A 17,506-nucleotide genomic window follows, 5' to 3' on the forward strand; every position below is an offset into this window, starting at 1 on the left:
ATCCCAGGGGAGCAGCATTTAACTTTGGGCTATTCTGGGAAGCAGTGGCGTAGCACTCAAAGGAAACGGGGGCATCTTGCACTGGGCGCATGGTGACGTGGTGGCAGCCGACGGGGCTGTGGCAGGGGCACAGGGCACACACATGCCCCAGGTGCAGTTACCCCTCGCTATAGCTCTGCTGGGAGGGTGGAGTTGAGGAATTCTTGCTAGGGTAATGGAATTCCTTTCGCTCAGTGAAGATCTGTCATATGATCCAAAATGAAATTTCCTGTATTTTATTTGAAAACTTGAAACCCAGTGGGGAAATTGTAGCAAAATAATGGTCTTAATGAAAGATTGGTATTATCCAAAAAACCCATTGACTTAAATGAATTTAGAAGGGTATAACTTTGCTTAGTGTGTTTTGTGATGGAGTGGCACTCTTAGTGTGTTTTGTGATGGAGTGGGAATTTGAATCTGGGTCTCCTCAGTCCAAGCTGAGCAGTCTTATCATTACACTGGCCTACACTGTGGCCGTTTTCTCACTTTCGAATGCCCTACGGCATATCTGGGAGCATACCTGCTGTAGGGCTTCTCTCCCTGCCTGTAGCTCCCCATGGGTGCCCAGCTCTTTCCTTCACTCAAGTCAGGGCTGGCGCAGGAATCTCCAGCTGGTTTCCCATGAGCCCGGGACTTTCCCATAAGCACTGCGGAAACCACGCATGCGCGGGCAGCCTCCGTTTCCTGCATTCGGATTGGCTGAATCTCACCCCATTCCCCACACTCTCTTTCAGCACTTTAAAATTTTTTTAAAACAGAATGCAGTCAGGCACTGAGAATCTGCACCCTCCCCCCCCCCATCTAAAATCCCCACTGGCGCGAGAGAATAACCAGCTTCCTCCCTTTAAACTTCTCACACATGCAAGAGAATCGCCAGCTTCCTTTAAACTTATTGTGCGTGTGAGAGAATCGCCTTCCCGTCCGTCCCCCCCCCCCCACCCGCAAACTCCTTGTGCGTGGTTGGGGAGGGTGGGGATTTTCTTGCTTGGTAGGGTGGGTCAGAGCAGTGAAGCGGGAAAAATGGCCCCGCTGCTGCTGCTGCTGCTGTGGAGTTCTTCACGGCAGGAAAGCCCCTGGAACAACAGGGGCATTCAAAAATATCCTCCATTTTGATGGTTCTGGAAAGCCCCATAGCAAAGCCAATGCTCCAGGGTGGCGCCAGGGCAACAGCGTGGCAGACACGTTGCAGCAACGGGGGCAGTGCAGAACTCTTCATTGCACCAGAGCATTTCCCATGCTAACAGAGGAGCAAGTTTGCCATGAAAAATTGGTCAGCATTTGTTTAATAATCACTCTCTGCCATGTTGTGTGTCTGGGGGTGAGAACTGTTGGAACAGTCTAAAACTAGAAATGGAAGAACAATTTAAGCTTTTGCCATATACTCACCATGCAAATAAACACATACAGTTTTTTAATTTGTTTATTTTAAATATTTGCAGCCTACTTCTGGTTCATTTGAAGTGGCTTGTAGCAAAAAAATGACATCCTGAAAGCAAATATCTCTCCTCATGAATGTTGGCATTTCTGCAGTATAAATCTACATATGTACTTATGATTCTTTGGAAAAGACCATTTTCCTGGGAGTCATGTAATATTTAATTATAACTAATGCAAATCATCATTGTTACCTTAAATCTAAAAAGCTACTATTCCTAATCAAGGCTCTTTAGGAGAACACCAGCATTAAAGTGAAATATAACCCACAAGGCTTTCTAACAAATGAAATTAAAAGTAGTAGTGGTGTCAAACAAGGATGCATCTTGGCCCCCTCCTTATTTAATTTCTACATCAATGACATGGTAGCCCTCTTCAATAACCCTGATTTTCATCCCCCCAAAATTGCTGACAAATGTATTTCCTTCTCTATGCAGATGACTTGGCCCTCATCTCTAAAAATCCCATTGGCCTGAGAAGAGCATTAAGGACTCTTGCTGACTTTTCCCAGAAAAACCAATTAAAAATTAACTATGAGAAGACCAAAGTGATGGTATGTGCTACCAGACCTAAAAACCACACATGGAAATTAAACAGGAAAAGTCTGGAGCAGGTCTCACTCTACAAATATCTAGGAGTTGTATTTCAGTCGTCAGGACTTAGAACCGCTCATATCAACTACGTCATTGCAAATGCTTCTAAAAGTTCTGGCGCTATTAGAAACTACTACTGGAATAAAGGTGGTCATCACATCCCAGCTGCCATCAAACTATTTAAGGCTAAATCATTGGCACAACTATCATATGGTACCCCATTAACCATCACTGCCTCCCTTTGTAATCTTGAATGTATCCAATCTAAATTTTTGAGGTCTATCCTACAGCTCCCAAATAACATCTCAAATGCTGCACTGTATATAGAGAGCAGACTGATATCAGTACAGTCAAAATTATGGACACTCTCTCTACTATATTGGCATTGATTGTGCTATTGCCAGAGGGGCCTTGCTAGATATGTCTTGTTTGATACATTTATTTCCCCGTGGCTTAGAACAGTACTACAGAAACTAGCATACTATGGACTCTCCCAATAACTAATCTCAAGTATGAATTATGACAGAGCTAGGGATCTTATTAAACTCAGAATTATAGATGTCGAGAGGCAACATGACCTCAATAAACTTAAAAATCCAATCTTTAGTAAAATAACTTTCAATAAACTCTCAATAATGCCTTACCTCACTTCTCTGTCTAATGCTAACCATCGTAGAACCTTCAGCCTACTGCTCTATAATGCCCTTTCGCCTACTTATACTGCTGGGATTTATAACAAAGTACCAATTGAGGGCAGAACTTGCAGTTTTCAAACAGGAGGCGTGGTAAACACAAAACACATTCTACTGAGCCCCTCGGGGATAGAGCAGTATATTAAATTAAATAATAATCATCATCACCACCACCACCACCACCACCATCACCATCATCGAATGTCCATATTATGATGAGATACGTAGGGTGCTTATTCCTTATGACCAGGCAAACTCCTCTTTGGCAAAGAAAGAAAAAATCAAAATACCACCATCAGATACAAACACCTAAAGTATTCTGTTGCCAAGTTTGCTCGGATCTCTAGCAAAATCAGGAAGGTTCGACAGAGCTCTACCGGTTGTGGCAGCTAATTCCCCCTTATTATTATTAGATGGATACTGTCTCTATTATTGTGTGCTCGTATCCTGAATTTTCTTATGCTTTTTATCTGTATTTTATTATCTGTTTTAATCTGTATTTTGTAAATTTAACCCTTTTGTATCTTGCTGGTCAATGACCGTAAATAAATAAATTTAATCGATACCTTAAAGCTGTAAGATTCCATAGGTACCATAAAGCTGTGGTCCAGTCTGCCAGATTAAGCATGGTTCTTAAACTTTTTGCTGACCCACCTCCCTTGGGAAAGATCTTATGACCCACACCTACCATGAATCTGGCGTAAACTTTAGGCTGGGTGAGTTTACATTTTAGGGCTTAAAAATGCAAGGTTCCGTATGTGCATTTTGCATTTTTCAGGACTTAAAAATGCAAACTTTTTTTTTCATCTTGAGCTTTCAAGTTAGGCTCTGGAGTGGACTAAAAATGAGCATGTGAAGAGAGAATGCAAACAGGAGTACGTTCCTAGTCCCTGCATGATTTCTAGCTCATTAGCATTGTGTATACATGGAGAGAACATCTCACATATGCTCCCTGCCCAACATTCAAAAAACAATGTCCCCTTTTGCAGAAAGGGAGCATTGGCACGTACACGTCTGCCATGCATTTGCACTGTGCGGATGACCCAGTGATTGCATAGATGCAGGGGCTGAGACCAGTGTGTTTGTGACAACTCTTCCTTCCTGTATGTTCAATTAATGCATGGAAGGGTCATATGCAGAGGACTACTGTATATTGTTTTCTTGGCGTGCTTTGGGATATTTTATTGTTGTAAGCCACTTTGAGTTCCTTGGGGTAAAAACCAGGGTACAAGTACAGAGAGTTTAGGACACAGGATTCAATCATGAATTGTTTGTGTTTGTATAATGCTTAACTGTAGTACCATATATGCAAACCGTGGATTTACATTAACCATAATTTTAGTATTCAGACATGCTTAACCACGGTTAAGGAAAAGAACCCATGGTTATGCATTATGTCTTCATGGGGACTGTACTGTATTAACAGACTACAGACAGTTTTATAGTAGAAAGAAGAGCCAGTCCAGTTGGGAGTTTATGGGCAAGTAGAAGAATGAAGTGGAATTGTTTAATCTCTATCTTGGTCACATTAACTGCTGTGCAGTGCAGACCCATGCATTTTTTGCCCAATAACAAATCCCACTTGATTCACTGGGTCTCAATTCCCTGGTAAACTTCTTCCATAGATTCCTTAATATGATGATACAGCTCCATTACAAGTTGAGAGCAGACACAGAATTTGTTTACTTGGCACAGTATGAGCTGAACAGAAAAATGAGAAAAGTGTGATAATCCGTTTGGTGGGAGACCGCCCTTCCTTCATGTACTCATTTACCCTGGATGTTCTTTTGGCATTAGCAGGTGATGCACATGAACTCCTCCAGAGAGTAAGGTGATAGAATAGTCTGGTTTTTTTCATATACTTGATTGGAGTCCATCTATTTACATGCATTGCTTTAAAGGAATTGTGTGTAGTCCCTGGCTGAAGGTTCCATGGTGGTTCAGAATCTCAGAATTGACCAGTTAGTCAATGTATGTAAGTTTCTATGTAAGTTTCTGCTTTAACATTTTAACTGGGAATGTTGGGGTCTGGCAGTCCTTTGTGTTTGACTGCAGGGGTCATTCCTGTTACTCCTGTCAAGTGCTTGAATAGTAATTTCAGCACCTCTTGTGCCTTTCACCCTAGAATTGATTGACAGCCTCTTACTGTGATGTCTATCATATAAAATATGATTGATAACCTTAGTCGAATAAATTCTTAGCCTACAGTTCTTAATTTCCTGCCTCCTTCTCACCTTCTTAATTATTTCAGCTTTCCCTTTTCCTTTGTGTTCTCTTGTTCAGCTAATCCTACATCTCTGCAGTGCCTGGTATGCTAGAATGTTCTTACTGATTACTGGGGTTATTTTGGCATGAGATTTTGTGCTTGTGGGTGTGAAATGACTTAATTTTACACAGTAGGGCTATTTGCTAGTTCTGGGTGTACTCCACAAACTATTGGGGGGGGGGGAATCAAAAGCATTGCGGTTATTCTATGTACCTATTATTTGGTTCGTATTATTACTTTATGAACTTGGAAAATCAAAGGCTACTTATTTTTTATTATTGATTTGCTTCTCAGTTCGGTGTAGAGAAGAAAGCCCTTTTTATTATTCTTAATCCTTGGTTTTGAGCTCACATAAGTTTTTTTTTAAAGTTCCTTTCAATTTATTTCTTTATCCTAAAGGCCAAAGAAATATAGTAGCCAAAGCCAGCAATTTTATGTTTTGCTTTTGTATTACGTTGTCTTCAGTTCCATGTGTTTTGTATTATATTAAGTTGGAATGACATGCCTCTGGGGATGGTTATAAATAGATATGTGTTTATACAGTCCCCCCTCCCACTTTATAAAATGGCTTTCTTGGGAGTTCAAAGTCTTTCAGTCACTCTTGAATCATGTTGTTTCATGGATTATGACAGAACTTGCTGGGGTGTGAGTAGCGTTGTGTCAGGGAGTCTGGAACCAAGGTTTCAAGGTCGGGATTAGGAAACCCAAAACAGACAAGAATGGACAGGATTAGAAAGGAATTTGGGGCAAATAACTGTTTAATGGAAAGGGCTTAGGAAAGAATAAGAAGAAAGGGAGTGAAAGAGAAACAAGGGGTGAGTGGAGAACACAATATGAAAAGTCATCAGATCTTTGCATGAAGTGATCAGTAGTATGTTATCAACTCTTTCCTGATTTCTCCTATGAGAATCTGGGCTCAATGACAAACTAGGGTCAAAATGCTCCTGCATATAAAGGCAACCAATCAAGGATGAGGCAAAGGCTAGCCTATTCATGTGGATACATTGCTGAGTAACAGTCCTTCTGCATATGTTCTTGGGAGTCTTAGATCTTATATGTATAATCAGCTTATGTATAATCAGTTGTATACATACACTGAGTTGTGGTGCCTCCTAGATAAGATTCCTTACTGGAACAGAATTTTGACTTGCGTTTCATCAGTTGGTGTTTCTCGCTATTTTTAATTGCTATATTAAATCCCTTTTGCAAACTTCTCAGTGAGAGAAGGTGTAATTAAAAGAAACTCAGCTTTCTCTTACCAGTATAGGAGATAATATGTCTGTATCAAGGATCTGCAGCACAGTGCCTCTGGGCAGCATGGTATCTGCCAATGCCTTTCCTGGTGCCTGCCAGGTGTTTTACAAACTGGGTAGGGCTTTTGTCCAGGAAGGCTTTGATTTGGCCATTGATTGGCTGTGTGGATTTTTAAAAAACACTGCTTTATCAACAGCTGCACAAAGATCTTCATTATGTGATTGAAAATAAGCCATAGCAGCCATTTTTGGCTGGCTCCACCTCCTGCAGCAACCATTCCACACTGTGCCAGAACCATTCCACACTGTGCCAGAATTTAAAAGGTTTCCACGGGCTCAGAAAGGTTGGGGACTCCTGCTCTATGTCAACAGTAAGTAGGGTTGCCATCCTCCAAGTGAGACAAACAAAAAATGGAGTAGCACAGCCTTCAAGCTGCTAATTATAATGAAGTTGTGCAAAAAGGGGCACCTGAATAAAATTGTCTTTAAGTATATGTGCTTTAATTCTTGATAATTTTCAGTAACATTATGTCACTAATTCTTAGTGAACATACATAATCTTTAAAGAATATTCTCAAGGTATCCAAATATATCTTATGATAAGGTCTGCTTCCAATTTCTTGAATCATTTTGGTGTTTTCCTGCGTCTTGATGCAAACTGGTCCCTTCAGCATTCCACACAGAGGCTTATTTCCAGGTGCCATCTTAAGTAAATATGTCCAATATTAGAAAATTGTGCGAAAGCTCCCAAAGACTTCCATAAAAAGTACTGAAGTTTCTACTCTACGCTACATATATTACCTGATGGATACGTTCAATATTATACCCCAGTATCTTGTATTCAGGATATTTTAAACTCTATATAGGAACAACAAATACAAAAATGTTAATAACACTACTCAAGTCCAGTTTCATTAAACCAACATGTTTTCAGGGTTTTGAATTGCCTGACACATTCAAAAAAGCAAAATATGTTCCTGTTCTGCATACAAGTTCTTTCGAAGAACAATAACAACAATAATAAATACTTTGTTAACTAATTCTGACAAAGCACATAGGGAAAGTTAGTAAACAAATTAATAAACAGATTAATGTATTGACCCACATACCTTCTCTGGGAATCAGCGGGTTTGAGATATAAGTCTTCTATTGCCAAGATTCCTCACAGAGGGATTGCTAGAGCTCCTTTTTTATCTTGAATATTCTTGAATGACAGCTATTACTAATGTACACAAAGCATGAAAACTCAAGAGAAGAGTTTAACACATGTGGGGCTATGGAATCCAGCCTAGCAAATGAGTGTGGTATGCCTTCTTTTGAGTAAGTCTCCCTGGACATTTGTTCGATTGAAAAAATGACTTTTTCATCTTAATAATGATAATTTTTAATTTCCTTGACTGTATGGTTAAATTCCAGGCAATGCTTAACCGTAGGTACTTCATTAATTATGACTACTTATATTCCTTTTATGTTCTGAGGGCACTTTCGCACATGCAGAATAATGCACTGTCAATCCGTTTTCAGTGCACTGTGTGAAATAGCAAAATCCACTTGCAAACCATTGTGAAAGTGCATTGAAAGTGGATTGAAACGGCATTATTCTGCGTGTGCGAAAATGCCCCAAAGGGTGTTTTAGATGAGAAATCAACAACTGTATTTTCTTGTGTGTCCTCTGGGGAGATTGCTGTATAACCTGTCTAGTAACGCCTTCTTCATCGTACTTTGTCAGAATTTGAAAGGTGCCCACAGGGTTTAAAAGGTTGGAGACCTCTGCTTTATATCAATAGTAACTGGGGTTACTACCTTCCAGGTGAGGCCTGGAGATTTCCTGGAATCTCATCTCCAGACTGCAAAGATTTTTTCCCTCTGAAGAAAATAAATGTTTTAGAGCAGGGGTCTGCAACCTGTGGCTCTCCAGATGTTCATGGACTACAATTCCCATCAGCCTCAGCTACCATGCAGTCCATGAACATCTGGAGAGCCACAGGTTGCAGACCCCTGTTTTAGAGGGTGGCATCTCTGGCATTATACCCTGCTGAAGTCCCTTCCTTACCCAAACCCCCATCCTCCATAGACCCCATTCCCAAATCTCCAGGAATTTCTCAATTTGGAGTTGGCAACCCTAATAGTAACTGAGGCCAGACTTCCACCAAGAATGGCAGTCCTATGGTGAATTTCTGTTTTATAATAACATTTGCCTATTGTCATGGTGTTCTGCATTTCTGTAGTTAGAAGCTAACACAGTTGGCTCAGGGAAACACAGAACTTTATTGTGATATCCATGGCGGCATGATTATCAAGAGGGAAGGAGAAAACTGGATGTGGAAATGCCATTTTCAACAGCAGCTCATATGTAACATTCTAGTTCAACTTACGTCGGCACATTACGCATTACCACTATACCCCAGGGCTGTTCACTTCTGAATGGATTTTCCTCGTGGCTGTTCATGCAGTTGCCTTCCAAACGAGCAACACATCTCTGCTCCCCCTCCCCCAGCTTCAAGGGCTCCCTCCAGTGCTACTTTTTGACTTCTATCCAAAGCTTTGGATCAGCTGCTGCCTCATTCAGCCAAGGGAAGTGGAGGCCGGCGCAGAGGAAGATCTCTGGGTGGCCAGGAGTTGCTTCTGCTGCTTCAACTGAAGACACTGGTTCTGGCTTCTTGATGTTGTCATTGGAAATGTGTGTGCCTGTGTGGTTAATGATCAATGCCTTATGATTTCGATGCTTCAATGGCATGATATTTTGTTGAACTGATAGAACACTGGCATTTTTTTTTTAAAAAAAGGCCACATGATCACTTTTAAACAAGTGGAACTCCAACAGGGGAGGTAGGAAGGAGAGGGAAACACCGACAAGAGTGTAACACCATGCTTGTTTGCCTTTGATTGCTTCTGTGGATTTAACTTTTTCTTGTGCTGATAGTATTTGGGTTGATTCCACTGCAGAATATTAGTGGGGGCAGCCTGACCTGCCCACTGGATTCCTGTTCCTGGAGGAGAGGAAGTCCCCAGGAACATGATTTGGGGAGGTGGCATTTTGGGCTGTAATAGGATGGGGGAACTGAGAAAGTTGTGCTGTATGAGTGCAAGAACTCCAGTCTGCCAAAACACTGCACTGGATTCAACTCTTTATCTCCCACCTCCCAGGCTCTTTGTGTGTTGCCTGAACCATCTGAAACATGCTGTCCCTTTTGGTGGTTGGCTGCATCTGCACTTAATTGGACATTGTACTATCATTGCACTAAAGTGATCTTTCTCAATTTCATTGTCCTACATGGACAATCCATTTGTGAAGGATTGCTGGAGCCAGTAGAGTATCTAGCGGTGGTCTCGAGCAGCGATGGGATTCAAATAATTTAACAACTGGATGTTTACAAGCACCATTTTAACAACCGGTTCTGCCAAAGTGATGCGAACCTGCTGAATCCCACCACTGATCTCGAGCCCCAGGCACCACTTCTACGGTCATGCACTGCCCCACAGCTGCTGCCTGGTTGGTAACTCCCCATTCAGGAGTTCAGTGGATGGCTGCAAGCAGGGCTCACCCCGTTCATATGTGGAGATTGCAAATGGGGCCAGCCAGGCTCACCCCATGTCCATATAGCACACCATGTAGAAATGGGAGCAGCAAGGACCTACTTGAGCCCAGCTGAGGCCAGGCTTCCCAGCTGCAGCTTAGAGCTAAATCCAAGCCTGGCCTTAGCTGAGATCAGAGTGAAGCCAGCTGCTCTCGATCCTTCTAGCTTTATAATGTTGGCTCAGCCCCCCCCCAGCTCCATTTGATAGGAGGTGGAGCTTGGGGGTGGAGCCAATAGTATAAAGCCAGAGGCTCCGGGGTAGGGAACCCAGTGTTTTCCAGAGGCCAGGTCTGAGATCAGCCCCTGCCATGCTGACAGGGGCTGATGGGAATTGTAGTTCCTGAACATCTGGAGAGCCGCAGGTTCCTACCCTACCCAGATGTTCAGGAACTACAATTCCCATCAGCCCCTGCCAGCATGGCCATGCTGAAGGCGGGGCGATGTGAGTGACTCCTGGTCTGTCCAGCTTCAGTCAGCATGGCTGGGGCCTGACTTGGATTCAGCTCTAAGCCTGGGCTGAGCCAGGCTCGAACAGCCCCTGCTTCTTCTCCCTCCATGTGGAGGTCGGGCATGGGGAGGGGCCAGGATGAGCTTGTTTGTCCCATTCACAATCCCTCCTGCACATGGAGAACTGGTATGGGGCTGATCCATGTGGAGATTGCAAATGGGGGTGAGCCCAGCTCATTGGTCTGCAACTGTACCCCACCCAGCAGGGGCGGGGCACAGCTGTGGGGTACAGCACAAAAGCCAGGTTTTCCCCAGGCGCTATTTAAGTAGATATGCCCTAGGCTACACACACTGATGGTGAAAAATCCAGGGGTGTTTGGATGCAGCTTTTAAACATGTTTACTTGAACCTGAATTACTTACTCATTTCTAAAGGTGCCAGTTGATCCACACCTGGTTGCGGCTATATGATGATGTTTGAATTTAATAAAGGATCATGATTCTAGGAAACTTGATTTCCAAACTGCTCTTCATCAAAAGGAAAAGTGAGTTTTCTTGCTGGATGTGAAATGGGACCAGGTCCCACTTGTCAGGAAGAGAACTGACAGCGTATTTGTAAAAGAGACACACTGAAGTTAGGTTTTCAGTGTCTGCAGACTATGCACATATCATGGCATGAGAATATTTCTCTTACATTGGTGCATTGATGGATGACGCTAATGTGCAAAGCTCATGAATGGAGGTAATCTCCTTTTTTCTGTAGATGGAGTTGGGAAAAGGTTGGAGGTTAACAACAACACAGCCATTTCAGATGTTCAAGGTAAGATGGAATAAGTTCACCTTGCTTGGGGATATTTTCCTTCTTGGAGTTAACAGCAGGATTTGCTTGTCTGCCAGAGCCAGAGTGGAATTTTATACAAAGGTTTATGGAGTCTTAAAAACAGGCTGTGTGTTATTGTATCATTTTCTATGCCATAAACATTAACCTGTGTGTACAGCTATGATTTTCTTTCTCATGGTCGATGAGAGGCATCACCAGCTCTCTTGCAAAGGAGGTATGCACATTGCATGTTCGCTCATAAAGTGCTTTGAAAATGTCCCCCAACACATTTTAAATCACAATGCATTGTGGAATGTAACTTTTATATTAGGAATGAAATCTTACATTCATTCCTATATGCATTCGTATTTAAATATATGCAGTCTTGAATGAGAAGGACATGGGTGCTATGACAATGACTAATATTGTAGTCAGACCTTAATTTGTCCACAATATGCACACATGCAGTTGCTTGTATTTGTGTTTACCACACTCTCCTCTTGAAGCATGATTTGAAAGCTTTCTAGGATGAGAATATTTGAAGCATACTCAGTTCTATGCGAATGCTTGGAGTTTTTCCTTCCCATAAACTAAAGGCTGTTCTGCTTATTACAAAGTCCACACATGTGGCCATCTCAAGACCTTTAAATCAGATGTGTCTTGGAGTTCTGTGCTGGGAACTCAATAAGTAGGCACGTACAGGCCTGATTTGGATTAGCACCATAGCATGTGGGAAGAGGGAGCTTAGACCTCCCTCCCAAATCTGTTTATCCTATTGGGAAATTATGTGTAGCCAATAGTGCACACAGGTTTCTCCAGTGGGCACTCAGGAGCTGCATGGGGCCATTTCAGATCGGGATAGTGGTGAAGGAGGAGAGACTGAAGCCCCTGCTCCACGACTGCCAGGCTGAATTGAACCCACACTCATCTGGTAATTAAGTTACCAATGGGGGGACTCCCAGAACTCATGTGAACTTTGTAATGTGCGAATTAGCCTTAAACTAGTTAAATGCAGCTACCCTTTATACTGAATGGTACTCCCAAGCATTTTTATTTCATTAGAAACCCATGTGCAGTTTGGGTGGAAGAAGAGCTCGTAAACGTTCTTCCCAGCACATGCTGTTTTCTAATGAAGATTGCAAGTACCTGTATGAATTATTATATATTTCCCCAACAAGACTCCATGGGGCCAATTAAGATCGGGAAGAGGTTGCAGAGATGTTGCCCCATTCCCAATCTGAATTGTGCCTCTCTGCATATAATATTCCAGCAATTAAAGATGGTGGGACCTCCATTCACAGGAAGAAATATGGTTTGTTCGAGTGTCCACGTTCAGGCATTAAGGAGAACAGGTGTCCAAATTCAGGGTTCAGACAGCAGGAAGATTTCAATTATATTCTGGGTGCAAAGGGGAAAGGGGGGAAGGGAAGAGGGAAGGGATGTGTGATCATGACAACAATCTGAGCTTGTGCCCATTGTGGATAAATAGCAAGGTGTTGTGATGTCTGTGTGTGGCCTATGGGAACCATACCATAAGGGAGATACATTGCAAAACCTCAACATGCTCATTTGGCTCAAGAAATCCAAAATCAAATGTGTAAATTGCAGCTATTTGCTTGTCTTTGGAGTGACTCCCTTTGTTTCCATGATGACCAGTTTGAGTAGAAGGTTGCAGTAGATTACGTTGGTTGTGCCCATGTATGTATGGTTGGCACCAAACAGCCATTTTTCATGAAAGACTGGATTCTGCACTCAGAATAAATGGTTGTTGGGAAGGAAAGAACTGAATGAGAGCATGCAGGTCCCAGAAGGAATGCTGTACAGGACACCCTACCCTTTCATATCCTGAATCTTCTACAAACATTGCTTTACGGATCTGCACAGACTACCAACTGCTTTGTAAGAAAATTATTAAATAGGCCACAGATAGTCCTAGGTCAAATTTTGCACCATGCACCTGATTTCATGCTTTCATAGTGAACTGCATATAAACAAATAATACCCGGCTTGTATTTTACCTTGATTGCATGACTGTCATTTTCTTGGTTAATGTTTTGCAAATTGCATTTCCAAGTTCCGCTTCCTTAATTTGAGGATATAATGACGCAAATGAAGGAGCAGGTTGGAAACTTGGAAAATTTCATAGTGAATGTTAAGTGAAGATTCCTACACTCTTCTCCCAATCTGCATGAATTGTAAAGAGTGTTCCATTATTTTCATGTTAGTAGGAAAGTCCACACGAACTACAAATTCCATGGTGGTCAAGTTTACCCCGTTTCTGTTAAGCGTTTTCAAATTAGGTACAACACCCTGCAAAATATTAAAAAGCGTAGTTCTTTTGCACAAACAAAACCCTTTTATGTGAATGTATTATATGTCTCCAGGGCCAAATCCATACATGTAAAAAATTCAGGTAATCAGAGAGAAGGAGACATCAGTGTTCATTAAATTTGTACTGTCAGATGATTTTTCTCTGTTAAGACTGCCCCAGAGGCCTTGTACAGGGTAAGAAATAGGATGAATACTATTAAAAAAATCAGCTAAAGGTTCCTTAATTTGCCAAGCAAATTTGGAGTACTATTTGGAGAACTTTTACATGTAGTTTAAATTAAGGATGTCTTACCAGTGTTACCTCTTGGCAAGGAAGGCAGATGTTGGGAAATAAATAGGAATTTCTTTTATTTTCTGCATGGACCTTTCTTTCTTCGGATTCATTTCCTCCCTCAGGCTAGAAGTCCACATGTAGTTTTGTTACAGTCATTTCTTCATAACTGAAGAATGAGCCAGAAGGGTGTTGCTAATGTGTATGTTATTTATGCATCATTAACTTTTTTTCACAAACTGTGACATCAGGTCATCTCTAATGGATGCGCTGCACTTCTGTGCTGTCGTTTACGCAGTCTCCAGTGTGAATCTAACAACCAGTTCAGATGTTGCCTTATTGTAGGTATGGGAGTTATTCCATATTTGCATATGCAGGAAAGCAAAATGTGCAATAGAGTAATGCTGCGAATCTGCTGACAAGTTTGCTTGATCTGAGTATGTAGTTGTTGGTGTATTTGCGCCTTGTGACGATACCTCCAGATTCCACTTTTAACCATGCTGTCTGGTTAGGAATGCATAGCTTTCTTTCTCTTCATTCTCTGTGTTAAAAAAAAGGACACAGGGAGCAACTGCAGCACCTACAGTGTGGTATTATAAAAGTTTTCCTTCTTAAAAAATGTGATGCAAACAGTGACATCTAGTGACAGAACATGGCATTAACCTTTCTGAAATGCTTTGAATATGTGTTCCTGCATTGCAGGGGGTTGGACTTGATGCCCCTTGGAGTCTCTTCCAACTCTATGATTCTATGAAAAAGTGAAAATTCAAAATACCTACAAATTCAAAATGCTACAAAAATTATTTGTTTGAATAAAACAGTTGAACTAGATTAGAAGCACTGTGTACAAGTCAAACACTCAGATGAAGGACATTCAGGAAAATAATTCCAAATTACAATAAGAATTATCTTCATTCATGTAGATGTCATTGAATAATTTCAATAATACAAATGTAAGAAAACAGTCTTATATGAGTCTCTATGAAAACTAATCCAAACTTGTAGATAAAGTTTTGAAAAACAGAATGATAAAGGTTTGTGAGTAAGTTACATTAAATGCACATATATAGTGGCCCAAATGTGCACCCATGTTGAACTTTGTTATCGGGCCTAGTTGCAAATAGAAAAAAATTATGCATCACTTTGGTGATTGTTCCAAATATAAGGGATGGGACAGATATTCTTTAAACTCCACTTCCAATAAAAAAATTTTTTTTAAAGAGTATGTTTTTCCTGTATGTTCACAAGGTAATATCTGAATTGGGTGGATGTTCTGCTGAAGACTTTTTGTTAACTTATAAATGGTTGAACACTGAAAATATTTGCTCAAAAAAGCATGCAGGACTCAAACATTTAAACTTATGGCATGTCGTGTGTTGTTTTTAGGATGTAACCTTCAGGATGTTGGGGAAGACTAAAGATATATCTCTAACCATAGGTTTTCAGATCAGTTGATAATGACCAAAATGCCATCTGTTGCTCATTTCCAGTATTCCAAGTCATGTTTCAGTGCCAAATCAAGATCATGTGACTTCTGAATGTTCTAGAGTTCTATCTTCTAGTTTTTTTTCAGTTTTAGGGTTTAGGGGGTGTCACTCTTTGATGCTAGAAGTATACTTTACAAAAAGGAAACCACAGATCCATTCAGGCACTACAGAAGTTTCCAGGTAATGTGTTGGATCCAGTGACTCTCCTTCTTTTGGAGGTGGCTTTCCCCTGCTTTCTGTCTTCTACAACGTTAGAAATATTTTGCTTAGAGTCAGGTGACCCTCAAGTAATGTTCACCCAGCATGTCAGGGTTCACCCCAGCATGTCAGTAAAAAGAGAGAAATCAGGTGAAATTGTCTGTCTCCAACATGAACAAAAAGGTTTGATTTATCTGTGGTGTAGCATTCACTTTTAAAAATTCATGCTCCCCTCCATTGTTGGTATGATATATTACCTCCCCCCCCCCCCACACACACACACAGCACTTTACATTCAGGAAGATGGGTAGCTCTGTGTGGACACTCAGTTATCTATTCCTGTCCATCAGAGAAACACTAAAATGGCACCAGGGGCATGTAGGGTTCAAACAAAGATTTAGATGTTCATTTATTTACAAGCAAATTAAAGTACACCAGGAAGGGATTTCAGTCAAAAATCACATTAATAAGAATATACAAGAAGCTGGTTCAGAGAAGATATTTGTTTACAAGATGTTTCAGTTTCTTTAAATTGCTGTTACAAGGGTAGCACTGGGGACTAAATCCTATGCCTTCAAGGTTGTTAGAAAAAACCTATCCTAATCCTCAGAAGATTTTCTTCTACTGTTTGGAAATCTCTAATTCCAGTGCTGACAAGTCTTAATTTCCTGCTTCAGTTAACTTACACAGGTTCTAAGCCACTAACTCCTAGACTGAGATGTCTGTTTTACATGGTGCTTACCAGAGCAGGACTTGTGGTTTTCCTCCAGAAAACCTAATCCTTCCTCTATTTACAGTTCCACCATTGTCAGGAGCTTCACTGCCCCATATCTGGGTGAGGTCTTCTTAGAGAAACTATACCAAGTCACCAGTGTGATTAATTAGGGTTTCTGTGTAATGGTTTCCTACAGGACATTGGCTCAGATTCCTTCACAGAAATCTGCCCTTATTAGTTTTTACTCAGAGTTGATCAGCTCTCACAGAACTGGTCCTCACCCTCCAGAACACCGATCTATATCAGAATAACATGGTGTTCCCATTAGTTCTCCCCTCAGCACCAACTGCCCAGCAGTTCTCTCAAGCCAATCAAGCTGCAATCTCCATTAACCCTTTAGGCTTGCAACATTCTAAGGTCAGAATGAGCTAAAGTGGCTGTATATGTTACAGTTAGTATTATCTATAATTGAGTGATACACCTTTAGCAGTGCTAACAATTCATTTAAAATCAGAGTTTGAACCCAGGGTTAGAAGCTGATTAACAAGTTCTGACTAAGGGTATCCATGGCTGGCACAGATGCAGACTTAGCATTTTACTATGAGTGAAGTCAGGTACTTTGCATAGGGGGCGGGAGGTAGGAGTGTGGGGGAGTTATAGACTTATAGAATGTTCTCAGTCTTTCAATCATGTCTAGAAGACTGCTAGCATTAAGTATGATGCAGTAGATCATAGTGTGTGCCCTTGTGGTTTGAAATATGATTTGAAATGTTTGCTTCCAACCACCCAAATGATCATATATTGGATGGACATAGTGCCCCATCTGAGTATTGTCACCTCCATCTTTCCATGACCATAATAGTCCCAGTATTTCTTATCTCTTGATACTAAGAACATAAGAAAGAACCTGCTGGATCAGACCAGAGTCCATCTAGTCCAGCACTCTGCTACTCGCAGTGGCCCACCAGGTGCCTTTGGGAGCTCACGTGCAGGATGTGAAAGCAATGGCCTGCTGCTGGTGCTGTTCCTGAGCACCTGGTCTGCTAAGGCATTTGCAACCTCAGATCAAGACGGATCAAGATTGGTAGCCAGAGATCGACTTCTCCTCCATAAATCTGTCCAAGCCCCTTTTAAAGCTATCCAGTGTTACTGTAAATGTGGTGATAGGAGGCTTCTGGCCAACCTTTCTGTACAATTTTAACAAAGTCCAAAAAGTAGTTTCTTTTGGCCTCTGCGACTCAGGGCAAATATTATGGGTGTAGGACTCAATACAAACTTTTTGGGAAGGGGGAACTTCTTGTCTCCAAAACTACTCCTGTTCGGTCCCCAAAACTAGTCTGCCCTGTTTTATTTCCCCCCAACCTGGGATTTTCAAAAATCGCT

At 41.5% G+C, this 17,506-nt stretch overlaps 1 protein-coding gene across 2 annotated transcripts in view; it reads left to right on the top strand.

Moving 5' to 3' along the window:
- Positions 1–17,506, top strand: part of NALCN (sodium leak channel, non-selective) — a 286,369-nt gene that overhangs the window by 21,594 nt on the left and 247,269 nt on the right. The window contains exon 4 of one of the 2 annotated variants that reach the window (XM_048493957.1): positions 11,065–11,121. The exons of the other annotated variant lie outside the window; for it this stretch is intronic. Within the exon in view, the coding sequence (XP_048349914.1) occupies positions 11,065–11,121 (57 nt within the window). The remainder of the gene's footprint in view (positions 1–11,064; positions 11,122–17,506) is intronic. 2 annotated transcript variants of the gene reach the window in all.

The sequence above is a fragment of the Sphaerodactylus townsendi genome, linkage group LG04, assembly GCF_021028975.2.
Source record: "Sphaerodactylus townsendi isolate TG3544 linkage group LG04, MPM_Stown_v2.3, whole genome shotgun sequence".
In the NCBI taxonomy this organism is placed as follows: Eukaryota; Metazoa; Chordata; class Lepidosauria; order Squamata; family Sphaerodactylidae; genus Sphaerodactylus; species Sphaerodactylus townsendi.